The sequence below is a fragment of the Meles meles genome, chromosome 3 (genome assembly GCF_922984935.1).
Source record: "Meles meles chromosome 3, mMelMel3.1 paternal haplotype, whole genome shotgun sequence".
In the NCBI taxonomy this organism is placed as follows: domain Eukaryota; kingdom Metazoa; phylum Chordata; class Mammalia; order Carnivora; family Mustelidae; genus Meles; species Meles meles.
In genome coordinates this window covers 112,544,704-112,572,615 of record NC_060068.1, presented here as the reverse complement: position 1 = coordinate 112,572,615, position 27,912 = coordinate 112,544,704, and the positions used below count along the sequence as shown (strand labels likewise).

General features: G+C 38.7%; 1 protein-coding gene across 3 annotated transcripts in view; it reads left to right on the top strand.

The window, feature by feature from the left end:
- Positions 1–27,912, top strand: part of RAD50 (RAD50 double strand break repair protein) — a 91,443-nt gene that overhangs the window by 9,519 nt on the left and 54,012 nt on the right. For all 3 annotated transcript variants that reach the window (XM_046000452.1, XM_046000450.1, XM_046000451.1), the window contains exons 3-5: positions 17,981–18,132; positions 21,543–21,728; positions 22,089–22,293. In XM_046000452.1, coding sequence (XP_045856408.1) covers positions 18,065–18,132; positions 21,543–21,728; positions 22,089–22,293 — 459 coding nt within the window. In that variant the 5' untranslated portion in view covers positions 17,981–18,064. The remainder of the gene's footprint in view (positions 1–17,980; positions 18,133–21,542; positions 21,729–22,088; positions 22,294–27,912) is intronic.

Sequence of the window (27,912 nt, the reverse complement as noted above, 5' to 3'; positions counted from 1 at the left end):
GTTTTACAGTTTTTAGAGTATAGGTCTTTTCCCTCCTTGGTTAAACTATTCCTGGGCATTTTATTATTTTTGGTGTAATTGTAAATGGAATTGTTTTCTTAATTTTTCTTTCTGCTACTTTGTTATTAATGTATAGAAATGCAGTGGATTTCTGTGTATTAATTTTGAATCCTGCAACTTTTGAGCAGCCAGGACAGTGACTTCTCCCTCCTTAACTCCATCCTCAATGCTGAAGCTCTTAAGCAGGCAGTCTTCCTAGAATACTTCCTGTTCCTCCTGGAATACTCCCTACCTCCTGTCTCCCCTCAGTGCAGTTTGTTTATCCTGAAGGCAAAGTGATTCGTCTAAAATGCATATCTGCAACATGCATTTACCCTTGATTAAACCCCTCAGTGACTTTCCATTGCCTTAAGTCCAAAGCCCTTAACTTTTAGAAGGCTTTTTTTTTTTTTTAAAGATTTTATTTATTTGACCAACATAGATCATAGGTAGGTAGAGAGGCAGGCAGAGAGAGAGGAAGGGAAACAGGCTCCCTGCTGAGCAGAGAGCCCGATGCAGGGCTGGATCCCAGGACCCTGGGACCATGACCCCAGCCGAAGGCAGAGGCTTTAACCCACTGAGCCACCCAGGCGCCCTTGGAAGGCTCTTAATTACTAGTCATTTCCTGTCTTTACTCAACTTTTCCCTACTTTCTGCACCATACTTTCTGAAATTACTTTAAACTATTTAGTGACTCAAATTTTTTCATCTGGCTAACTCCTGCCCATCTGGCAGTTCTTGGTTCTTGGTTGAAATATTCACTTCCTTTAGAAAACCTTCCCAGAACTCTCCAAGGTAGATTAGATGCTCCTCCTTTGTGTTCTCAAAGGATCCTGCATGTCTCTTAAGATGGTATTTAACACACCTTTTTCTACTCTTCTATTTAACCTGTCTTCCATACTTCAAAGGGAAAAATGTCCTTCGTTTTTGAACCAAAACAATACTGAAAGTTACAAGTTCTTAATAAATTTGTGCTTAATCATTTTTTGAATGATTTGATGAATTAATATCAAAGTTAGATTCATACCTGAAAGTTATTAAAAGGCCAACAAAAGATGGTCTGTGATTCAAAAAAAAAAATTCAGGATTTGCTCCAAGATAAACAACTATAAAACTGGAACATATAACTGAAGCAACTGTTTTTAGGTATTGAGCAATAAATGCTACAGGGCTGTGATCTTGAGAAAAGAGAAATATATGATGTGGCTATGCATTCATTCTAGCTTTCTACACATGGGATTAGAACCCAGCAGAGAATAGTGGTATTGCTAGGTAGATGAGACAAAGGTAGGTAGAAGTGTGGGTTTACTGAAGTGGCTGAAGACTGTGGGAAAGATACAGGAGTGGGATTGCTTTGCAGAGATGGGCACCAGAAATCAGTGTAAGGGACTGTTGAATCTTTTTTTTTTTTTTTAATATTTTATTTATTTGACAGAAATCACAACTAGGCAGAGAGGCAGGCAGAGAGAGAGGAGGAAGCAGGCTCCCCGCGGAGCAGAGAGCCCGATGTGGGGCTCGATCCCAGGACCCTGGGATCATGACCTGAGCCGAAGGCAGAGGCTTTAACCCACTGAGCCACCCAGGCGCCCCGGGACTCTTGAATCTTTGGCTAGATAATAAGCTGTGTGTGTCCAGGATAGGAATCAGTGAGGGCTAACAGCGATCAACTACTGAGGTGGAGGAGTGGGACAGTGAGCTGAATGGATATTGTAGAGGTTACACACTGCTGCTGACATTTGAGTTTTGATATGCCAGAGTAGGGAAGCCTTCTGGAACCCTAGCATTCTTCTCAGACCTCAGAAGGGCCTTCTTAACAAATCTAAAATAAGCTTTGACAGAATCAAGGTGTGTTTCCAGTAAATTAACTGCTTGCTAAAACAAAACTCAGCACTTTTTAAGAGAAGTCAGCACAGTCCAGACTCTCAGTGTAGCATCTACAGTGTCTGAGAGTCTAAGATGTAATTTAAAAAAAAAAAAAAAAAATCAGTGGATATATGAAGTAAATGTGATTCATAACTGGGAGGCAAAAAACGCATAGAAGGAGATCTAGAGGTAATAGATTTTGGAATTAGCAGACAAGGATACATAAGTTCAACAGTTTAAAGGGAAACATGGTCATATGTGTAGAGAACAATTTCAACAGAGAAAATGAAAAAAGACCCAAGAAGCTCAACACGTCACAAATAGCGTAAACACATTTATGTTGTGTATTATAGTCAAACTACTGAAAACCAAAGATAAAAAGAAGATTTTAGCAGACTGAGGAAAAAGTAAAACATGCAGAGGAGAGAAATACTGACTTTTCATTAAAAACCATCAAAGCCAGGAGATAATTAGGTGATATCCTCAAAGTGCTGGAGAATAAAACTCAGTTTAAAATTCTATATCCAGCAGAAATACCTTCAAAAAATAAAGATGAAATGGAGTACTTTTTAGTTTTTTTTGTTTGTTTGTTGTTTTTTAAGGAAATGACAATTACTTGTTCATCAGCACACTTGTGCTACAAGAAATGTTAAAGGAGTTTCTTGAGGTTAAGGGGAAATGATAACTAAATTAGTCTTAGAGTAAAGGTTGCTCTACATCCCCCTTTACAGTCTTTTTTTTTTTAAAGGGTCATAAGGATCAAATGTTGAGAAACTCAACTGCATGCCTGCACAAAGTTCAATACTCATTAAAGGAGTAAAACGAAATTCTTTATTCAACAATGTAAAATTCACGTAAAAAATTACCAGCCATGAAAAGAAGCAGGGAACCTATAGCCAGGAGAAAATTCAGTCACAGAATCTGATCAAAAATGAAAGAGATGATAGAATTAGCAGACAGCCTTAAAACATTATTACCGATCTTATAAGTGTATAGGAAGTTGTAAAGGAAAACATAAGTGTAATGAGAAAAATGCAAAATAAAACGAAAGACCCAGATAAAGAAAAGGAGTAGCAGTGTTTTTAAATACAATACAGTTAGGTTAAAAGTAAACAGGTGGGGGAAAAAAAACCTAAAATATGCCAACTGAGTGGCACATTATATGAAGTAGCTGAATTAATATCAGACAGTATACTCAGAACCAGCAATGTTAGTGGGGTAAAAAGAGACATTTTATGATCATAAAGGGATCAGTTCACCAAGAAGATACAACAGTTCTACGTGTAAAGCTTCAATATTGAAGAACAAAAATCTATGGAACCAGAAGGAGAAATAAGCAAATACATAACTATAGCTGTAGATCTCAACACCCTCCTGGGTAGAAAAACAGGAAAAGGAGGCAAAAAATAAGTAAGGATATGGAAAATTTTAACACTATTAACCAAATTAGCCTTAATTGACATTTATAGGACATTCCACCAATGAACAACAGAATATACATTATTTTCAAGCACACTAATTTGACATTCACAAATATTCTGGACCATAAACAGGTGTATATAAGTTATAAGAATTGAAGTCATACAGAGTGTGTTCTCTGAGTACACTAGAATTAAACTAGAAATTAGTAACAAATCACCTGGAAATTCTCTAATGTTTGCAAATTAAGTAGCACACTTCAAAATAACCCATGGATTAAAGCACAAGGGAAATTAGAAAATACTTCAAATAAAAGCATAACAGAAGAATTTATGGGGTATATCTAAATAATGCTTAGAAATTTATAGAATCAAGTGTTAGAAAAGAAAAAATATCTAAAATTAATGACCTGAGAGCTTCTATCTTAAGAAGCTTGAAAAAGACAAGGTAATTAAATTCAAAATATGCAAAGAGGAGAAAGTAAATAAAAATGAGAGCAAAAATAAGTGAAATAGAATACAAAGACAACAGAGAAAACCAGTGAAACCAGAAGCTAGTTCTAAAAAACAAAACAAAATATGAAATTAATAAGCAGCATCAAGAAAAAGAAGAGAAATTATCAATATTCACAGTAAAACAGTCAACATCACCGCAGATCCTATAAGCCTTATATAAGTAACAAGACAATATTGTTTTTTAAAAAAAACTATTGTTAGCGATTTTATGCCAGTAATTCAGCTTAGATGACATGGTCAAATTCTGTTAAGGATACCAGTTACTCAAGGTCACCCAAGAAAAAAAATGCACCTGTTGACGAAATTAATGGTTAAAAACCTCATGATGAGGGGCGCCTGGGTGGCTCAGTGGGTTAAGCCTCTGCCTTCAGCTCAGGTTATGATCTCGGGGTCCTGGGATCGAGCCCCACATTGGCCTCTGCTTGGCGGGGAGCCTGCTTCCCTCTCTCTCTGCCTGCCTCTCTGCCTACTTGTGATCTCTCTCTCTGTCAAATAAATAAAATCTTGAAAAAAACAAAGCAAAACAAAACAAAAAAACCCTCGGGGCGCCTGAGTGGCTCAGTGGGTTGAGCCTCTGCCTTCGGCTCGGGTCATGATCTCAGGGTCCTGGGATCGAGCCCCACATGGGGCTCTCTGCTCGGCAGGGAGCCTGCTTCCCCCTCTCTCTCTGCTTGCCTCTCTATCTACTTGTGATCTCTCTCTATATAACAAATAAATAAAATCTTTAAAAAAAAAAAAACAAAAAAACAAAAAAACAAAAAAACCCTCATGATGAGAACTTCAGGCCCTTATGATTTCCCTGAATTCTACCAAACATTTTAGGAAGAAATAATTTCAGTTCTACAAACTCTTTCAGAAAAGAGAGGCAGAGGAATTATGTCCCAACTCATTTTATGAGGCTAATATTACCGTGATACCCAAACCAGATAAAGACAATACAGAAGAACTACAGACAGCTAGCTCTGATGAACAAAAATGCAAAACCCCACAGGAAAATTGTAACCAGTCAAATTCATTAATATGCAGATGGAAATAATACACTGTGAATAAGTTGGGTTTATCTCAGGAATGCAAGGTTTGTTTAATATTTGAAAATTGATCAGCATAGTTTGCCACTGATAACAGAATAAAGGAAAAAAATCATAGGAGCGGGTTAAAGCCTCTGCCTTCGGCTTGGGTCGTGATCCCAGGGTCCTGGGATCGAGCCCCATATCGGGCTCTCTGCTCCACAGGGAGCCTGCTTCCTCCTCTCTCTCTGCCTGCCTCTCTGCCTAGTTGTGATTTCTCTCTGTCAAATAAATAAAATATTAAAAAAAAAATTTAAAAAAAAAATCATAGGAGCATCAATAAGTATAAAAGTACTTAAATTCATGAAATGCCTGCATGGCTAAGTCCATTAAGCATCTGACTCTTGGTTTCTGCTCAGGTCATGATCTCATGAGTCATGAAACCTAACTCCACAGTAGACTCCCTGCTCAGTGGGGTGTCTGCTTGAAGATTCTCTTCTCCATCCATTTGTGCTTGAGCTCACTCTCTCAAATAAATCTTTAAAAACAAAATAAAATAAATTGAGTATTCATGGTAAAAACTCTGCACCTTCCTTCATCCCTAATTAATTCAGTGCAAAAGCCAGTTGGTGAAGCTGTGGGACGAAGGCAGAACCTAACTGTGGCATCCTGGTTGGGGATTGGGAGTCCAAGTGAGGAATGTAGGAGTCTGTAGTGATATTTTTTATTATTTATTTTTTTCTATGGTGATATTTTTTATTTTTTATTTTTTATTTTTTTCAAGATTTTATTTATTTATTTGACAGAATGAAAGAAAGCACAAGCAGGGGGAGCAGCAGAGGAGAAGGAGAAGCAGGCTCCCCATTGAGCAGGGAACCCGATGTGGGGCTTGATCCCTATGGTGATATTTTTTAAATGAAAATAATGAGAAAAGATAAAACCCTTCCTTATAGTAGAATCTTTTTTTTTCCCAGCGTTCCAAGATTCATTGTTTATGCACCACACCCAGTGCTCCATGTAATACCCACCACCAGGCTAACCCATCCCCCCAACCCCCTCCCTTCCCAAACCCTCAGTTTGTTTCTCAGAGTCCATAGTCTCTTATGCTTTGTCTCCCCCTCTGATTTCCCCCCTTCACTTTTCCTTTCCGTCTCCTAATGTCCTCCATGTTATTCCTTATGCTCCACAAGTAAGTGAAACCATATTATAATGGACTTTCTCTGCTTGACTTATTTCACTCATCATAATCTAGATTTCCAGTCCTGTCCATGTTGATACAAAAGTTGGGTATTCATCCTTTCTGATGAAGATATAATACTCCATTATAGATATGGACCATATCTTCTTTATCCATTGGTCCGTTGAAGGGCGTCTTGGCTCTTTCCACACTTTGGCGATTATGGCCATTGCTGCTATGAACATTGGGGTACATATGGCCCTTCTTTTCACTACATCTGTATCTTTGGGATAAATACCCAGTAGTGCAATTGCAAGGTCACAGGGTAGCTCTATTTTTAATTTCTTAAGGAATCTCCACACTGTTCTCCAAAGTGGCTGCCCCAACTTGCATTCCCACCAACAGTGTAAGAGGGTTCCGCTTTGTCCACATCCTCTTCAACACTCGTTGTTTGCTGTCCTAATAATTTTGGCCATTCTAACTGGTGTAAGGTAGTATCTCAGCGATGTTTTGATTTCAATTTCCCTGATGGCTAATGATGATGAACATTTTTTCATGTGTCTGATAGTCATTTGTATGTCTTCTTTGGAGAGTCTGTTCATGTCTTCTGCCCATTTTTGACATGATTATCTGTTTTTGGGAGTGTTGAGTTTGAGGAGTTCTTTATAGATCTTGGGTATCAGCCCTTTGTCTGTAGTGTCATTTTCGAATATCTTTTCCCATACTGTGGGATGCCTCTTTGTTTTGTTGACTGTTTCCTTTGCTGTGCAGAAGTTTTTCATCTTGATGAAGCGCCAAAAATTCATTTGCGCTTTTGTTTCCTTTGCCTTTGGAGACATGTCTTGAAAGAATTTGCTGTGGCTGATGTCAGAGAGGTTACTGCCTTTGTTCTCCTCTAGGATTTTGATAGATTCCTGCCTCACGTTGAGGTCTTTTATCCATTTCGAGTTTATCCTTGTGAATGGTGTAAGAATGGTCAAGTTTCATTCTTCTATATATAGCTGTCCAATTTTCCCAGCCCCATTTATTGAAGAGACTATCTTTTTTCCACTGAATATTTTTTCCTGCTTTGTTGTAGATTATTTGGCCATAGAGTTGAGGGTCCATATCTGGACTCTCTACTCTGTTCCATTGGTCTGTGTGTCTGTTTTTGTGCCAATACCATGCATGCTGTCTTGGTGATCACAGCTTTGTAGTAAAGCTTGAAATCAGGCAACATGATGCCCCCAGGTTTTTCTTTTTCAACATTTCCTTAGCAATTTGGGATATTTTCTGGTTCCATACAAATTTTAGCTTTGTTTGTTCCAGCACTTTAAAAATGCCGGTGGAATTTTGATCGAGATGGCATTGAAAGTATAGATTGCTCTGGGCAGTATAGACATTTTAACAATGTTTATTCTTCCAATCCATGAGCACAGAATGCTTTTCCATCTTTTTGTGTATTCTTCAATTTCTTTCATGAGTATTCTATAGTTCCTCGAGTACAGATCCTTCACCTCTTTGGTTAGGTTTATTCCAAGGTATCTTATGGTTCTTGGTGCTATAGTAAATGGACTTGATTCTTGATTCTCTAATTTCCTTTATATATTTTCATTGTTAGTGTATAAGAAAGCAGCTGACTTCTGTGCACTGATTTTGTATCCTGCCACATTACTGAATTGCTGTATGAGTTCTAGTAGTTCAGGGGTGGAGTCCTTTGAGTTTTCCATATAAAGCATTAAGTCATCTGTGAAGAGAGAGAGTTTGATTTCTTCTTTGCCAATTTGAATACCTTTTATTTCTTTTTGTTGTCTGATTGCTGTTGCTAGGACTTCTAATACTATGTTGAAGAACAGTGGTGAGAGTAGGCATCTTTGTTGTGTTCCTGATCCATTGGGAAGGCTGTCAGCTTTTCCCCATTAAGAATGATATTCGCTGTCGGTTTTTCATAGATAGATTTTATGAAGTTGAGGAATGTTCCCTCTGTCCCTGTACTTTAAAGAGTTTTAATCAGGAACAGATACTGTATTCTCTCAAATGCTTTTTCTGCATCAGTTGAGAGGACCATATTGTTCTTCTCTCTTCTCTTACTGATTTGTTCTATGCGAATGTTGAACCTCCCTTGCATCGCAGGGATAAATCCCACCTGATCATGGTGGATAATCTTTTTAATGTACTATTGGATCCTATTATCTAGTATCTTGTTGAGAATTTTGGCATCCATATTCATCAGGGATATTGGTCTGAAATTCTCCGTTTTCATGGGGTCTTTGCCTGATTTGGGGATCAAGGTAATGCTTGTTATTAGAAATATCAAAGATATCAAATAGGGTCTGGAAGTTTTCCTTCTGTTTCTATTTTTTTGAAACTCTTCAGGAGAATAGGTATTATTTCTTCTTTGAATGTTTGGTAGACCCAGGGAATCCCATCAGGTCCTGAGCTCTTTTTGGGGAGGGTTTTTTTTTTTTTAATTAAATTTTTAAAATTTTTAAATTAACTTATAATGTATTATTAGCCCCAGGGGTACAGGTCTGTGAATCACCAGGTTTACACACTTCACAGCACTCACCATAGCACATACCCTTCCCAAAGTCCATAACCCCACCACCCTCTCCCTACCCCCCGCCCCCTGGCAGCCCTCAGTTTATTTTGTGAGATTAAGAGTCTCTTATGGTTTGTCTCCCTCCTGATCCCATCTTGTTTCATTTATTCTTTTCCTACCCCCCAAACCCCCACGTTGCATCTCCCCTTCCTCATATCATCGAGATCATATGATAGTTGTCTTTCTCTGATTGACTTACTTTGCTAAGCATAATACCCTCTAGTTCCATCCACATCGTCGCAAATGGCAAGATATTTCTTTTAATGGCTGCATAATATTCCATTGTACATATAAACCACATCTTCTTTATCCATTTATCTGTTGATGGATATTTAGGTTCTTTCCATTGTTTGGCTCTTGTGGACATTGCTGCTATAAACATTCACGTGCACATGCCCCTTCAGAACACTACATTTGTATCTTTAGGGTAAATACCCAGCAATGAGATTGCTGGGTCATAGGGTAGCTCTATTATCAACTTTTTGAGGAACCTCCATGCTGTTTTCCAGAGTGGTTGCACCAGCTTGCATTCCCACCAACAGTGTAGGAGGGGTCCCCTTTCTCCACATCCTCACCAGCATCTGTCATTTCCTGACTTGTTAATTTTAGCTGTTCCTACTGGTGTGAGGTGGTATCTCATTGTGGTTTTGATTTGTATTTCCCTGATGCCAGGTGATGTGGAGCACTTTTTCATGTGTCTGTTGGCCATCTGGATGTCTTTGTTGCAGAAATGTCTGTTCATGTCCTCTGCCCATTATTGATTGGACTATTTTTCCTTGAGTTTGATAAGCTCCTTATAGATTTTGGATACTAGCCCGTTATCTGATATGTCTTTTGCAAATATCTTCTCCCATTCTGTCAGTTGTCTTTTGGTTTTGTTAACTGTTTCCTTTGCTGTGCAAAAGCTTTTAATATTGGTGAAGTCCCAGTAGTTCATTTTTGCCCTTGCTTCCCTTGCCTTTGGTGATGTTCCTAGGAAGAAGTTGCTACGGCTGAGGTCAAAGAGGTTGCTGCCTGTGTTCTCCTCAAGGATTTTGATGGATTCCTTTCTCACATTGAGGTCCTTCATCCATTTTGAGTCTATTTTTGTGTGTGGTGTAAGGAAGTGGTCCAGTTTCATTTTTCTGCAGTGGCTGTCCCAATTTTCCCAACACCATTTGTTGAAGAGACTGTCTTTTTTCCATTGGACAGTCTTTCTTGCTTTGTTGAATATTAATTGACCATAGAGTTGAGGATCTATTTCTGGGCTCTCTATTCTGTTCCATTGATCTCTGTGTCTGTTTTTGTGTCAGTACCATACTGTCTTGATGATGACAGCTTTGTTATAGAGCTTGATGTCTGGAATTGGGATGCCACTAACTTTGGCTTTCTTTTTCAATATTCCTCTGGCTATTCGAGGTCTTTTCTGATTCCATATAAATTTTAGGATTATTTGTTCCATTTCTTTGAAAAAAATGGATGGGACTTTGATAGGGACTGCATTAAATGTGAAGATTGCTTTAGGTAGCTTAGACATTTTCACGATATTTGTTCTTCCAATCCATGAGCATGGAACGTTTTTCCATTTCTTTGTGTCTTTCTCAATTTTTTTCATGAGTACTTTATAGTTTTCTGAGTATAGATTCTTTGCCTCTTTGGTTAGGTTTATTCCTAGGTATCTTATGGTCTTGGGTGCAATTGTAAATGGGATTGACTCCCTAATCTCTCTTTCCTCTGTCTTGTTGTTGTTGTAAAGAAATGCAACTGATTTCTGTGCATTGATTTCATATCCTGATACTTTAGTGAATTCCTGTACAAGTTCTAGCAGATTTGGAGTGGAGTCTTTTGGGTTTTCCACATATGGTATCATATCATCTGCAAAGAGTGATAGTTTGACTTCTTCTTTGCCAATTTGGATGCCTTTAATTTACTTTTGTTGTCTGATTGTTGAGACTAGGACTTCTAGTACTGTGTTGAATAGCAGTGGTGATAATGGACATCCCTGCTGTGTTCCTGACCTTAGCGGAAAACCTCTCAGTTTTTCTCCATTGAGAATGATATTCGCTCTGGGTTTTTCATAATGGCTTTGATGATATTGAGGTATGTGCCCTCTATCCCTACACTTTGAAGAGTTTTGATCAGGAATGGATGCTGTACTTTGTCAAATGCTTTTTTAGCATCTATTGAGAGTATCATATAGTTCTTGTTCTTTCTTTCTTTCTTTTTTCTTTTTATTAAATATTTTTTTTTTTAAAGATTTTATTTATTTGACAGAGAGAGATCACAAGTAGATAGGCAGGCAGAGAGAGAGAGAGGGAAGCAGGCCCCTGCTGAGCAGACAGCCCGATGCGGGACTCGATCCCAGGACCCCGAGATCATGACCTGAGCCGAAGGCAGCGGCTTAACCCACTGAGCCACCCAGGCGCCCTTTATTAAATATTTTTTTATTTATTTGACAGAAATCACAATTAGGCAGAGAGGCAGGCAGAGAGAGAGGAGGAAGCAGGCTCCCCACTGAGCAGAGAGCCCGATGCAGGGCCCGATCCCAGGACACTGGGACCATGACCTGAGCCGAAGGCAGAGGCTTTAACCCACTGAGCCACCCAGGTGCCCTAATTGTTTGTATTTCTTTGGTGTTGGTTGTGATTTCTCCTCTTTTATTCATGATTTTATTTATTTGGGTCCTTTCTCTTTTCTTTTTGATAAGTCTGGCCAGGGGTTTATCAATCTTATTAATTCTTTCAAAGAACCAGCTCCTAGTTTCATTGATTTGTTCTGTTGTTTTTTTTTTGGTTTCTATTTCATTGATTTCTCTTCTGATCTTTATTATTTTTCTTCTCCTCCTGGGTTTAGGCTTTCTTTGTTGTTCTTTCTCCAGCTTCTTTAGATGTAGGGTTAGGTTGTGTATTTGAGACCTTTCTTGTTTCTTGAGAAAGGCTTGTATCGTTGTATATTTTCCTCTCAGGACTGCCTTTGCTGTGTCCCACAGATTTTGAACCATTGTGTTTTCATTTTCATTTATTTCCATGAATTTTTTCAGATCTTCTTTAATTTCCTGGTTATCCCATTCATTCTTTAGAAGGATGCTCATTAGCCTCCATGTATTTGGGTTCTTTCCAGATTTCCTCTTGTGATTGAGTTCTAGCTTCAGAGCATTGTGGTCTGAGAATATGCAGGGAATGATCCCAGTCTTTTGATACCGGTTGAGACCTGATTTTGGACCCAGGATGTGATCTATTCTGGAGAATGTTCCATGTGCACTAGAGAAGAATGTGTATTCTGTTGCTTTGGGATGGAATGTTCTGAATATATCTGTGATGACCATCTGGTCCAGTGTGTCATTTAAGGCCTTATTTCCTTGTTGATCTTTTGCTTGGATGATCTGTCCATTTCAGTGAAGGGAGTGTTAAAGTCCCCTACTATTAGTGTATTATTGTCGATGTATTTCTTTGATTTTGTTATTAATTGGTTTATATAGTTGGCTGCTCCCATGTTAAGGGCATAGATATTTAAAATTGTTAGATCTTCTTGTTGGACAGACCCTTTGAGTATGATATAGTGTCCTTCCTCATCTCTTATTATAGTCTTTGGCTTAAAATCTAATTGATCTGATATAAGGATTGCCACCTTAGCTTTCTTTTGAGGTCCATTAGCATGGAAAGTTGTTTTCCACCCCCTCACTTTAAATCCGGAGGTGTCTTTGGGTCTAAAATGAGTTTCTTGTAGACAGCATATTGATGGGTTTTGGTTTTTTATCCATTCTGATACCCTGTGTCTTTTGATTGGTGTATTTAGCCCATTTACATTCAGGGTAACTATTGAGAGATGTGATTTAGTGCCATTGTATTGCCTATAAGGTGACTATTACTGTATATTGTCTCTGTTCCTTTCTGATCTACTACTTTTAGGCTCTCTCTTTGCTTAGAGGACCCCTTTCAATATTTCCTGTAGAGCTGGTTTGGTGTTTACAAATTCTTTTAGTTTTTGTTTGTCCTCAAAGGTTTTTATCTCTCCTTCTATTTTCAATGATAGCCTAGCTGGATATAGTATTCTTGTCTGCATGTTTTTCTTGTTTAGTGCTCTGAATATATCTTCCCAGTTCTTTCTGGCCTGCCAGGTCTCTGTGGATAAATCTGCTGCCAGTCTAATATTTTTACCATTGTATGTTACAGACTTCTTGTCCCGGGCTGCTTTCAGGGTTTTCTCTTTGTCGCTAAGACTTGTAAATTTTACTATTAGATGATGGGGTGTGGACCTATTCTTATTGATTTTGAGGGGGATTCTCTGTACCTCCTGGATTTTGATGCTTGTACCCTTTGCTATATTAATGAAATTCTCTACAGTAATTCTCTCCAATATACCTTCTGCTCCCCTCTCTTTCTTCTTCTTCTGGAATCCCAATTATTCTAATGTTTCATCTTACGGTATCACTTATCTCTCTAATTCTCCCTCGTGGTGCAGTGGTTGTTTGTCTCTCTTTTGCTCAGCTTCTTTATTCTCTGTGATTTGGTCTTCTATATCAGTAATTCTCTCTTCTGCCTCATTTATCCTAGCAATAAGAGCCTCCATTTTTTATTGCACCTCATTAATAGCTTTTTTGCTTTCAGCTTGGTTAGATTTTAGTTCTTTTATTTCTCCAGAAAGGGCTTTTATTTCTCCAGACAGTGTTTCTCTAATATCTTCCATGCCTTTTTCGAGCCTGGCTAGCACCTTGAGAATCGTTATTCTGAACTCTAGATCTGGCATAGTACCAATGTCCATATTGATTAAGTCCCTGGCCTTCAGTATTGTCTCTTGTTCTCTTTTTTTGTGGTGAGTTTTTCCGCGTTGTCATTTTATCCAGATAAGAATATATGAAGGAGTTGGGGTGCCTGGGTGGCTCAGTGGGTTAAGCCGCTGCCTTCGGCTCAGGTCATGATCTCAGGGTCCTGGGATCGAGTCCCGCATCGGGCTCTCTGCTCAGCAGGGAGCCTGCTTCCCTCTCTCTCTCTCTCTCTGCCTGCCTCTCTGCCTTGTTGTGATTTCTCTCTGTCAAATAAATAAATAAAATCTTTAAAAAAAAAAAATATATGAAGGAGCGAATAAAATACTAAAAGAGTGGCAAAGACCCCAGTAAAATGTGCTTTAACCAAATCAGAAGAGACTCCAAATCGTGAGGGTAAAAAGAAGTTCAGAAAAAATTAAAAACAAAAATAAAGGAAAAATATAAAAAAGAAAAAAGATATATATTAGACTGGTGAATAGAACAGGGTCACCCACTTAATTTTAGGAGTATTTTGGTCTCTCAGAACAAACTACCTCCCAAAATTTTAAAGAATGAAAACATATATAAGGGTAAACACAGTGAATATGTCTTGCCAGCCCTTTCTAGCTTGCCAGCTTTCTGTGGATAGGTCTGACATTATTCTGATGGTCCTCCCTCTGTATGTAAGGGATCTCTTCCCTCTAGCTGCCCTTAAGACATATTCTCTGAAACTGTGATTTGTGAATTTCACAGTTATGTGCCTGGATGTCTTTCTGGCCTTGTTGATCTTGGGGTAAGGGGGCTTGTCCTCTCTGCCTCTGGGACATGAACACTTGTTCCGTTCCCCATATTGAGAAAATTTTCACCGAGGATTTGTTCAACTATGTCTTCTAGTCTTCTCTCTCTCCCCACCCCCTCAGGGATCCCAATAATTTTAACATTGGAATGTTTCATGGCATCATTTATTTCCCTAATTTTGTTTTCATGGCTTCTAAGCTGTTTGTTCCAGGCCTTCTCCTGATCCTTCTTTTCTATCAGTTTGTATTCTAGATCACCAATTCTGTCTTCTGCATTGGTTACCCTGGCTCTTACAGTATTTAGATTAGATTGAATCTCATTGATAGCATTTTTAACTTCTTCCAGATCAGCTCTCACCTCCACCCTTAGAGATTCTATGTTGTCTCTAATGGTCTTCTCCAACCTAGCCATTGCCTCGATAATTGTTACCCTGAATTCCCTTTCCAGCATATTGTTTATGTCCATATCCAATAGTTTGTTGTCGCAGTCTCTGAATTTTTCCTCTGTTGGGTGTTCCTCCTCGTAGTCATTTTAGTGAGAGTTGGTTGAGGGGAATATAGCTGAATACATGTTCTTGGCAAGGTGCACCTTGAAAAGTTTTGGAGCAATCAGAAGTCACCACCTCCTCGTAGTCATTTTAGTGAGAGTTGGTTGAGGGGAATATAGCTGAATACATGTTCTTGGCAAGGTGCACCTTGAAAAGTTTTGGAGCAATCAGAAGTCACCACCAAAAAGAAAGAAGGAAAAGAGAAAGAAAAAAAAACCTGCCAAAATGGGCCCCCAAAGTAAAATTATAAAGTACAAAAACAAACAAAAAGATCGACAAAAGAAAAGAAAAAGAAAACAGCCAAAATGATCCCCAAGAATAAGATTTATATAGTACAAAAACAAAAGCAAGTACACAGAAACACTGACAGAAGGATAAGATGGGAAGGTGTTTATAAATCTTCAGTGTGGGTGAGGAAGGTTATTTCAGTTCTTCCTGGGTGTATCTTGTTATCTTTGTTAAAAGACTCCACTTTCCAGAGACACAGGGAAATTAAAACTGGTTTATATATAGGGGTGGTATTGAATAGGGAAAAAGGATTACCTTGAAGCTTGTATCTATATGTATATTTAAAAAATAAAAGAAACACAGGTATGTGTATGACAAAAGTTCAAGTTAAAAAGTTATTATGGAATATGTTGTATTAACCCTCTAGTTGTAATGGTAAGTAGGTTAAAAAAATTAAAAGAACAAGAATCGTGAGAACGAATTTAAAAAAAAAAAAAAGTTGAATCTATGTAATATATAGGTTTTGGTGTAGTACCGGGAGCTTAATATATTGTTTTCCCCTGATGTTGGGGTTTTACAGTTTTATGGGGACTCTGTGATGGTTGTCCTCTTATTCTTTTGGTTCTCTTCTGGGGGAGGGGACTGCCACATTGTTTGCCAGTCGATCTTGCTTGGCTGAGTTGTCCTGCCCCCTATTAAGGTGCTGGGCTCCTTGGAAATTGGATTTCAGGCTTTTGTTCTCTGAAGGTTTTTGTTCTTAGGCAGCTTTCTGTGGCTTTTTGGAGGGTTAGTGGAAAGTAAACTGTCTGCATCCAGACCTCCACCTCAGAGAAACCTCAGTTTGCTCCCCTCTGGTTGGTCCAGAAGACACACGCTCCCCCTCTGCAAACTCTGCTGAACACCACAACCTCCACAGGTGGTGCACACCCCCAGCCACCATCTTAGTGGTCACGCAAGGTCCCCACTTGTCTCTGTACCCCTGTGCCACTAGAACCACAAGTGATACTGGTCCGGGGGAGCCTGAACCTGGGTGGCTGCCCTTGGTGGGATTGCTGTCTTGGGTCCATGCCCACGCCGGGTGCGCTCAGGCAGCGGTGCAGGTTGCGGAAGGCTGCAGGCCAAGGGACGCCAGTCAGGGTCCACACCAGGTTCTCTCAGGTGCGGGCTGGGTGTGTGCAGACTCTGCGGTTGCACAGGTTGTGAAAGGCTGAGGGCCCAGAGACCCTGGCTGGTGCCCACAACAGGCTCTCTCAGGCACGGGCAGGAGAGCGCCTGGCCCGAGCCGTGGTGAAAGCAGCGGAAAGCTGTAGGCTCAGGGACCGTGGACTGGAGCCCCCACCAGGCTCTCTCTGGCACGGGTGGTCACTGGCGGTGACCATCCTGGCATCGTGGGCTTAGGCCCGTGCCCATGACCGCCCAATTCCACCAGTTGCCCCTTAAGATCTTTTGCTGTTTTTGAGTGGTTTTAACCAGACTCCAAATTAATGCTGGTCCCCAGTCACAGGACACTTTTCATATTGGGGTACTACTTTCCAGTGGGTGCTTCTGGTGGCCCTCCCCCTTCTGTTTATCTTCCGATATCAGTCCGAGCGTTCCCACTCCACTTTACCTCTCCACTGATGATCCTCTGCCCGGGTAGAGATCCAGAAGTGTATAATCTTACATCTCAGGGTGATTTCATGGGTGTTCAGAGTGCTCTGGTAGATACTTAGTTCACTTTAGGTGACTAGTTGAATCAGGGTCTCCTGCTTCTCTGCCATCTTGCTCCTCCTCCCCTTATAGTAGAATCTTAACAAATAAATGTAGGAGAAATCATGGAACTAGAAAATTACTATTTGATAGCTAAAAGAGAAATAGCTCATTCAGGTAAGAAACATTAATAGGTGGTAAAACTAGTGGAAGAAGGTTTGATGAGGTATGAGATATTAACATCATATCAATGTATATCCCAAATATTTGTTATAGCAAAGTATAAAAAATAACTTCATGGTAGAGAAGTGTGACAGATACCATTATCTCCATAGTGGGATAAATTGAAACCATGTCCCATTTGACAAGATGCAATGAAAGGAACACAGGTCACTTCTGTAATATTCCTGCCAAAGGTACATAATCTGATTCTAATCATGAGATATTAGACAAACCCAAATTTTGGGAAATAGTCTGTGAAATAATGACTTGTAAATTACCAGTCATGAAAGTCAAGTAAAATCTGAGGAACTGTCCCAGACTGAAACTAGAGGCATGACAACAATATGTAATTCTAAACAGTGTGTAATACATATAATAAACAGGGTGTAATACATATAATTCTGACCTGTAATACACTATATAATTCTTTTGTGGTAAAGGGTGCACTGGAACAATCGACCAAACTTGAATGGAATCTGGGGACCATATGGTAGTAATACATCACTCTAAATATCTTGATTTTGGGGCGCCTGGGTGGCTCAGTGGATTAAGCCGCTGCCTTCGGCTCAGGTCATGATCTCAGGGTCCTGGAATCGAGCCCCGCATCAGGCTCTCTGCTCCGCGGGGAGCCTGCTTCCTCCTCTCTCTCTGCCTGCCTCTCTGCCTACTTGTGACCTCTCTCTCTGTCAAATAAATAAATAAAATCTTTAAAAAAAAATAAATATCTTGATTTTTATATTCGACAGTGTCCCTGTTTTGTAGGAAATATTGATGAGACATCAAATCAGCAACTTAATCTCAATTGGTTCAGGGGAGAAAAGTTTTGTATACTGTAATTTTACTTTTCTGTACACTTGTGTGTTTTTTAAAAAATCTGTTTTTGATACTTTTTTGTTTTGTTTTTGATACATTTGATACTTAAAGTAAAACTTATTTGGAAAATTGACTTGATCTCCTAATGATACTGAATAACAGAAAATAAACAATTTCAGTAAATCAATTAAAGAGTATTCTTTTCCTCTTATATATTGGTAGCATGCAGAACTGTCACTCATTTTGGATATTTAAGTTTTTTTTCTCATTTTTGGTAAGATTGCGTGTGTCTTATTTTTTAGAATGAATGTTCTAATACTGACTAAGGTAGCATGATTTTTCTCCATTTATCTTCAAAGGTTGCTCAAGAAACAGATGTTAGAGCCCAGATTCGTCTGCAGTTTCGTGATGTCAATGGAGAACTTATAGCTGTACAGAGATCTATGGTGTGTACTCAGAAAAGCAAAAAGACAGAGTTTAAAACCCTGGAAGGAGTCATTACTAGAACAAAGTAGGTGTTTGTTTATATTTGAATCTGTTCATTTTCAGTCATTTATGTTCATCAGAACCTAATGGGTTTTTTCCCATTACCTTATTTTAGGGGAGTGTATTAATTTTTTTTAAACAGACTTTATTTTTTAGAGCAGTTTTAGGTTCTCAGCAAAACCGAGCAGAAAATAGAGTTCCTGTGGACTCCCTGCTGCTGCACTTGTATAGCTTCACCCACTATGAACATTTATTGTTTGATCAATTTAGTTAAAAGGAATGATCCCATTAAAGAGCTAGTGATAATGTGACATTCCTTTGAGTAATTTGTGAACAGTTGCTCATTTGAAGGTGCACAATCACTCAAATACAGATTGAATGAATGGAAAATGCTAGTATCATGTGTAGGAGTGAGATGAAAAGTATACACATAGGAAAGAGATAATTTGTCCCTTTGAACTGTTAACTTTGTTAGAGGCAAGTATCGTCTTATAATGGGTATGGATTTTGGAATTAGCTTGCCCTGGCTTCGAGGTTTTATCCTTGTTGAGCACATTACTTAACTGTCCCCTTACCCCTCCCTTTTACTTGTTATGTGTTTATTCAACTAATAATTCTTTTAGTTAATAATGTTTAGCACCTGTTATTTGCTAGGAGCAGTATTTTAGCTACTGGCTTCTCAAGCAGGTTTTTCCTTCGCATTTAAACACCCTCAGGTCTCTACCACACCCCTTGGATTTCATTCCATGACAGTTACTGTCTGTCTTCATCTTCCCCTTTCCAGCCAGTCTTCTCAAGAAGGGTTGTTGATACTGTCTCCTTCTCACTCCTCCTCCAGCCCCATCCGTTTACTGAAACAGCTCCAACTAAGGTCACAGGTACCTTCTCTTAATTAGGATAATGCTATTGCTTTACAAAATAAATCTCATAGCAAGCCCACTTTTTTTTCATTTGTAAAATAGGGATTCATTATTACTATTAATGTCTTAAAAAATGTTTTAAGGATTGAGCTAATGCATATAAAACACTTAATAGGTAGTAAGAGCTCATATATTAGTTTTCCACAACTGTAAAACCACAAACTTAATAGTTTAAAACAATACACATTTATTATCTTATGGTTCTGTAATTTATGAGTCTCAGTTGTATCTCACTGTTTAAAATCAGAATGTTGGCAGGGCTGTGTTCCTTTCTGGAGACTCCAGGAAAGATATCTTTCTGTACCCTTTCTGTCTTTTACAGTCCACCCACAATCCTTGACTCATGGCCTTCCTTCACCTCCAAAGCCAGCAGTAGTGGGCAGAGTTCTCACAGTACATCACTCTGACCTCTTCTGCCTCCTTCTCCCACTTAAGGACCGTTATGATTCTGTTGACCCACCAGAATAATCTAGGGTAATCCCTGTATTTAGGGTCCAGATGATGAGCAACCTTAACTCCATCTATAATCATTATTCTGCCATATAACCCAACGGATTCACAAATTGCAGGGATTAGAATATAAGTATCTTTGAAGGGCCATTGTTCTGTCCACTGTAATTCAGTAAATGGTAGCTGTTAATAACTTCTTGAAAATCTTTAATAGTCTCCTGTGACATGACACTGTTCTCTTTGTCTTCTTCACAGCCACATCCTACCCAGCCAGTAAAGATAGGAGTTCAACAGGCTTCTAGATCCTCTCCTATTTTTGCTCTATATTCTCTTCCTAGTTAATCTTATTCACTTTCATTACTCAAATTACTATATATTCATAGGTGACTCAGATATTTAGGTCTCCAGACCTTTATTTCTAGACCTGTGTACCCACCCACCTGCCTTTCTCATGTTCTACCAGGTCTTTCAAAGACATGTTCAAAACCAAGCTTATGGGTCTTTTCCCTTGCCTCCTAAAAAAACCTCCCACTAGCTAATATTCTTGCAGTACTCCTCATTGCAGTGAATGGACTCCAGTCCATCCACCTGACACAAACCAATAACCTCTATCTGACACCTCCTTGCCCTGTATATTCATTTCATTACCAGGTCCTATGGGTTTAACCTAAATGTCTGGTGAGTCCGTCTTTCCATCTGTGCAGTGACCATTCTAATTCAAGCTACCATCATCTTTTACTGGTCTAATGTGATAACCTCCTGGTCTCTGTCCATTCTGTCCCCCTACAAAATATTCTCACTGTACTCGGTGTAATATTTTCAAAACACATACTGGAATATATAAATGACAGTAAATACAGACACTACCACTGCCCACCTAATCTGGTTATTAACAGATACTGCACAGAAGATGGGAAAGAAAATTTCAAGTATGTTCTTCTTATGAAATATACTGAGAAATCTCTTGGAATCCAAGGGCAGGGATGATCCTGGCTGTAGGTATAATGTAGGTATAATGATGTAGGGAACTCATCTTTTATTTATTTTTTATTTCTATTTTTGGGGGCAGCTTATCTTTTAAAAGACCCTAAGACAACTTCTCTCTGTTGGATTGCTTTGTCAGTGTGGCCTTAAAAATTGAAGTCTACTGATTAAGAATACTCCTTGATGGCATGCCTGGGTGGCTCAGTCAGTTAAGTGGCTGCTTTTGGCCCGGGTCATGATACCAGGGTCCTGCTCCGTGGAGAGCCTGCTTCTCCCTCTCCCTCTGCCTACCTCTCTGCCTATTTGTGCTTTCTCTCTGTCAAGCAAATAAATAAAATCTTTAAAAAAGGGGGGGGGGGGCCGCCTGGGCGGCTCAGTGGGTTAAAGCCTCTGCCTTCGGCTCAGGTCATGATCCCAGGGTTCTGGGATCGAGCCCCGCATGGGCTCTCTGCTCAGCAGGGAGCCTGCCTCCCCCTCTCTCTGTGCCTGCCTCTCTGCCTACTTGTGATTTCTGTCTGTCAAATAAATAAAATAAAATAAAATGTTAAAAAAAAAAAAAAAGAATACTCCTTGGGTTTGCTTATGTGAGCATCACCAAAGTTTGCCTTTGTTCTTTTTTACAGTGTTTGTTACTGAGCAATCTCTATCTAAGCAATGCAGTCTTTAGAGGTCTTTGTTTAAGACAGTTACCTGTTTGGTGTGGTTCATCCTGTTTTATTCTTTAAAAGTCTCTTATTGTCTTATTTTTAAATTCTGGGGATGGAAGATAGTTTCTTCTGTTTATTGTCTGTAAATATTTTAAATTACTGTATTTTGAAGTCCAGACGTAAAAAATTTAATTCTGGCATCATTTCCTGTCCTGCCCTGTTTTACACACTTTCCATCATTGAATTGCTGAATCATTTAAGAGTTAAACTTTTTACCATGAGGAATTTGTAACGGGAGGGATGAAGGTCTCTTTTTTCCTTCTTCTTTTTTCTTTTTTTTACAAGTACAGTGTAAAGGAATGATTAAATAGGTACAAATGGAGGGTGTTTTTGTTTGTTTGTTTACATAAGTTCTCATTTTTTGTTTTCTATAGGCATGGTGAGAAGGTCAGTCTCAGCTCTAAGTGTGCAGAAATTGACCGAGAGATGATAAGTTCTCTTGGGGTTTCCAAGTCTGTGCTAAATAATGTCATTTTTTGTCACCAAGAAGACTCTAATTGGCCTCTAAGTGAAGGGAAGGCTCTGAAGCAAAAATTTGATGAGATTTTTTCAGCAACAAGGTTTGTAACCTTTTGTGAGACTTGATAACCCATTAAGTTATTGAGCTGTGGTTGCAATTTGGATGCTTCTTTTTTAAAAGAGAAAATGTTTTAAAAATTTTAAAAAAATCATCAGTTACTACCTGTCATCCAGTAGCAACCACTGAGCATGTTTCCTTTCAGTTTTCATTCTGTACTTCTTTATTGACTGGGTTGATAATTTATATGTAACTTTTTCATTTACCATTATATCGTAAGCATTTTCTAAGTCACTAATAACTCTTTGTAAATGTCATCTTAACAACTTTGTAATATTGCCTTGTTTGAATCTACTGTAATTCCCTTTGACAGAAGTTTGATTTTTATTTAACATCTCCAAAGGTACATTAAAGCCTTGGAAACACTTCGGCAGGTACGTCAGACACAAGGTCAGAAAGTAAAAGAATGTCAAACAGAACTAAAATATTTGAAGCAAAATAAGGAAAAAGCTTGTGAGATACGTGACCAGATTACTAGTAAGGAAGCTCAGTTAACATCGTCAAAGGAAATTGTCAAATCCTATGAGAACGAACTTGATCCATTGAAGGTAATTTGATTTCTTTTATAATAGGAAGGTCACCTTTTATTCCGGTAGTGCCCCTAAAGCACCTTATTTTTATATAAATTTGTATGTTATGTATATTTCTTAAAGTATCAGATACTCTGTAATGTTATGGTTAGTATCTTAGTTCTCTATATTGGATGATTTGTCTTAGAATTGCCCAAAGAGCTTGGATTTGAGAGTAAACAAATTCATACCATGATACTAAGTTACTGATGTAGATCTTTGGTTGTTAAATAATAACCCAACTTTAGGCATTACTATATTCTTAAGGAATTTTTTTTTTAATTAACATCTTTCCAGGAAATTTTTTCTAATTTGCAGGACATTCTTGACATTGCATAAAATTTGGAACTGATATATAACATGTTGATATATTTGACAGTTCTCTAAACTCTTGTGGTTTATAGGAAAGCCATAAAGACTAAATAAAAATGTTCACTTCCTAAACATTTATTGAGTGTTTCCTGTGTGTGAGGGGTATACAGTGTATACTGTGCTTGGGTCTACAAGTACTACAGTGATGTCCTTGCTCTTAAAGTGTTCCTAAGCCTAAATAAGTAAGAGCAATAAGAGCATGCTTGAAAATGGCTATTTTCTAGGTTTCAAATAGTAGAATTGTAAAGTTATTTAGAAGTTAACTGATTTGGCTCTTAAAATGCATCTCTAAATACTGGTATAGATTTTTTAAAATAATTATAGATTCATTGATTTTAAAAGGTTTTTATTTTAATCATCTGTTGATCATCATGACAAAGGTATTCCTTAATCCCCATCATCTGTCTCACCTATCCTCCCACCTACTTCCCTTCTGGTAATCATCAGCATGTTCTCTCTGTAGTAAAGAGGCTGTTTCTTGGAGCACGTGGGTTGCTCATTCAGTTAAGCCTCTGCCTTTTGCTCAGGTCATGATCTAAGGGTCCTGAGATCGAACCCCACATTTGGCTTCCTTCTCAGTGGGGAGCCTGTTTCTCCCTCTCCCTCTGCAGCTACCCCTGCTTGTGTTTGCTCTTTCTCTCTCTTTCTCTGTCAAATAAGATCTTTTTTAAAAAGAAAGAGTCTGGGGGTGCTTGGGTGGCTCAAAGGGTTAAAGCCTCTGCCTTCAGCTCGGGTCATGATCCCAGGGGTCATGATCCCAGGTGGGATCGAGCCCTGCATCAGGCTCTCTGCTCAGCAGGGAGCCTGCTTCCCCCTCTCCCTTTGCCTGCCTCTCTGCTTACTTGTGATCTCTCTGTCAAATAAATAAATAAAATCTTTTAAAAAAGTCCATGTATGAGTGAAATTAGTCTTTCTCTGACTTGTTTCACTTAACATTATACTGTAATTCCATTCATGTTGTTGCAAATGGCAAGATTTCTTTCCTTTTTATGGCTGAATTACAGTCTATTGTCTATATATCACATCTTTTATGCATTCATCAGTTGATGGACACTTGGGCTGCTTCCATATCTTAGCATTGTAAATAATTCTGCTGTAAACATTAGGGGTGCATGTATCCCTTTGAATTAGTGTTCTTGTACACTTTGGGTAATACCCAGTAGTGCAGTTGCTGGATCATAAGGTAGTAGTACTATTTTTAACTTTGAGGAAACTCCATACTGTTTTCCAGAGTGGCTGCCCCAGTTTGCATTCCCACCAGTAGTGTGCAAGTGTTCCTTTTCTCTGCATCCTGAAGAGGGTCTTGCACAAGTGTTCCTTTTCTCCACATCCTAAGTGGATCTTGTGATTTTTACTCAGTCTCACAAGTGTGAGATGGTATCTCATTGTAGTTTTCATTTGCATTTCCCTGATGATCAGTGATGTTGAGCATCTTTTCATGTGTCTGCCATCTCGATGTCTTTTTGGAGAAATGTCTGTTCATGTATTATGCCTATTTTTTAATTGAATTATTTGTTTTTCAGGTGTTGTATCAGTTTTTTGTATGTTCTGAATACTAACCCTTTATCGGATATGTTATTGTAAATATCTTCTCCCATTCCATAAGTTACGTTTTAGTTTTGATGACTTCTTTTCACTGTGCAGAAACTTTTTATTTCAATGTAATCCTAGTAGTTTATTTTTGCTTTTGTTTGCCTTCACTAAAGGGACCTGTATAGAGAAAAGGCACTATTCCCTGTGTCGGAGAAATTACTGCCTGTGCTGTCTTTTAGGACTTTTATGGTTTAAAGCCTCACATTTAGGTCTTTAATCCATTTTATTTTTGTGTATGGTGTAAAAAAGTAGTCCAGTGTAATTCTTTCACATGTAGCTGACTAGTTTTCCCAGCACCAGTTGTTGAACAGTCTTTTTCCCCTTGGATATTCTTTTCTGCTTTGTCGAAGATTGATTGACCACATTATTGGAGTTTATTTCTGGATTTCTGTTCTGTTCTGTTGACCTATTTGTTTATTTTTGTGCCAGTAAGATATTGTCTTGATTTCTTCAGCTTTGTAGTGTAAGGGCCTATTCAGCCAGAGCAGCCCCACTCCGGTTGAACTGCCATTTTGTTGTAAAACTTAAATTGACTCTGCCCTCCCCCCCAACTTACTTAAAAACAAGTCCCAGAAACCAGTCCCAAGTAACAAAGTCCAAATACAGGGGTGGGTCAGGCCAGGTGAAGGTATTCAATCAGTGGGAGTGCACACTGTCTCCTAGCTACCAAGGTGATGGGCTAGTTTCCGTTACTGTGGGGTGAATTGTAATTCAGTTAGCCACCTGTGTGTGGCCAGGCCCAACCACATGGCCTTTGCTCTTTAAAAGTTAGTCTAGAAAGCAGGGAGGGGTCCTCCTCTGTAAGGGGTGACCCCGACTGCCCTGTTTGACGGTGGGTCTGATTCTTGATGCTTGGCGTGAAATAAAGTTTTGCTTGACCTTTGCTTTGTATCAGTCTCGCTCCTTTAATCACGGACCCATTATTGGGGTACCCATTTTGGGGGGGACCTAACAGTAGCATTACTTGAAGTCTAGAATTGCGATGTCTCGGGTTTTGCTTTTCTTTTTCAAGATTGCTGTGGCTCTTTGAGGTCTTTTGTGATTACACACAAATTTTTAGATTGTTTATTCTAGTTCTGTGAAAATGCTGTTGGTTGTTGTTTTTTTTTTTTTTAGTTTTTTTTTTTTTAAGATTTTATTTATTTGACAGAGATCACAAGTAGGCAGAGAGGCAGGCAGAGAGAGAGGAGGAACACAGGCTTCCCGTTGAGCAGAGAGCCGGACGTGGGGCTTTATCCCAGGACCCTGGGATCATGACCTGAGCCGAAGGCAGAGGCTTTAACCCACTGAGCCACCCAGGCGCCCCATGCTGTTGGTATTTTGATAGGGACTGCATTAAATCTGTAGATTGCTTTGGGTGGTGTAGACATTTCAACAGTATTTGTTCTTCCAATCCATGGGCATGGAATGTCTTCGCACTTTTTTGTGTCATTTTCTTTTTTTTTTTTTAAGATTTATTTATTTATTTGACAGAGAGAGATCACAAGTAGATAGAGAGGCAAGCAGAGAGAGAGAGAGAGGGAAGCAGGCTCCCTGCAGAGCAGAGAGCCCGATGCGGGGCTCAATCCCAGGACCCTGAGATCCTGACCTGAGCCTAAGGCAGCGGCTTAACCCACTGAGCTACCCAGGCGCCCTTTTGTGTCATTTTCATTTTCTTTCTTCAGTATTTTGTGTTTTTCAGAGTACAGGTCTTTCACCTCTTTGGTTAGGTTTACCCCTGGGTGTCTTATTTTTGGTGCAGTTGTAAATGGGACTATTTTCTTAGTTTCTTTTTTTGCTGCTTCATTTTTGGTGTATAGAAATACAATTAAGAATGATGTTAGCTGTGTGTTTTTCATAGCTGGCCTTTGTTATTTTGAGGTATGTCCCCTCTAAACCTACTTTGTTGTGGGTTTTTATCATGAATGAGTATTTGTCAAATGCCTTTTCTGCATCGATTGAAATGATCATAAAGTTCTTTATCTTAATGATGGTGATACATCACACTATTGATTTGCAAATACTGAACCACCCTTGCAATCCAGAAATAAATACTACTTGATTGTGGTGAATGGCTCTTTTTTTTTTTTTTAAGATTTTATTTATTTATTTGAGAAGGAAGACAAAAAGCCTGAGCTGTGTGGAGGAGGCAGAGGGAGACAGAAGGCAGACTTTAATCGAATGAACCACCCAGGTGCCCTGATTTTTTTAATGTATTGTTGGATTCAGTTTGCTAGTATTTTATTGAGGATTTTTGTGTGTATGTTCATCAGAGATATTGGCCTGTAGTTCTCTTTTTTTTATAGTGTCTTTATCTGGTTTTGGTGTTAGGGTAATGCTGACATCATAGAATGAATTTGGGTTTTCCTTCCTTTGAATTTTTTGGAATAGTTTGAGAAGAATAGGTATTAATGCTTCCTTAAATGTTTGGTAGAATTTATTTGTGAAGCCCTGTGGTCCTGGAGTTTTGTTTATTGGGAGGTTTTTTGTTTTTGTAAGGTTTTATTTATTTGTTGGAGAAAAAGAAATCAAGAGCAGAAGAGAGGGAGTTTGCTTGGGTTTTATTTGCTCTTCTTTTTCTTGCTCCTTTAGGTGTAAGATTAGGTTGTTTATTTGAGCTATTGCTATTGCTTCTTTAGATAGGTCTCTATTGCTATAAACTTCCCTCTTAGAACAACTTGTGATGTGTCCCAATGATTTTGAACTGTTGTGTTTCATTTTCATTTGTTTCGATGTACCTTTTTTTTTGAAGTTTGTTTGTTTGTTTACATAATCTCTTCACCTAGCTTAGGGCTTGAATTTACAACCCTGAGATCAGGAGTGGCAAGTTCCTCCAACCGAGCCTGTCAGGCAGCCCTCCGGTACTTTTTTGTTTCTTTTATTTTCTGGTTGACCCATTCATTCTTTAGTAGCATGTTATTTAACCTCCATGTATTTAGTGCTCTTTCCACATTTTTTCTTGTAGTTGATGTCTAGTTTCACAGCTTTGGGGTCAGAAAAGATGTATGATTTTGATCTTCCTGAAGTTTTTGAGATATGTTTTGTGGCCTAATATATGATCTGTTCTGGAGAATGTTCCATGTGCACTTGAAAAAACTCTGTATTCTGGTGTATTAGGATGAAGTGTTCTGAGTCTGTCAAATCTGTTTCGGTGTGTCATTCAAAGACATTGTTTGCATGTTCGTTTTCTGTTGAGATGATCTGTCCATTGATGTAAGTGGAGTATTAAAGTCCCCACTATTACTGTATTATTATCAATTAGCTCCTTTACGTTTGTTTTCCACTGTTTGATGTATTTGGGTGCTCCCATGTTGGGAGCATAAATATTTACAATTTCTGCATCTTCTTGTTGGATTGACCCTTTTATTATATTTTATGGTGTCTTTGTCTCTCATTACAGTCTTTGTTTTAAAGTCTTTTTTGTCCAGTATCAGTACTGCTACCCTAGCTTTCTTTTGAGGTTCATTTGCATGGTAAATGTTTCTCTATCCCCTCACTTTCAATCTGCAGATGCCTTTAGGTCTAAAATGTGTCTTTGGTAGGCAGTTACATAGATGGGTCTTGTTTTTGTTTATCCATTCTGTAGCCCTGTGTTTTTTTATTAGAGCATTCAGTCCATTTACATTCAAGGTAATTATTGATAAATATGTATTG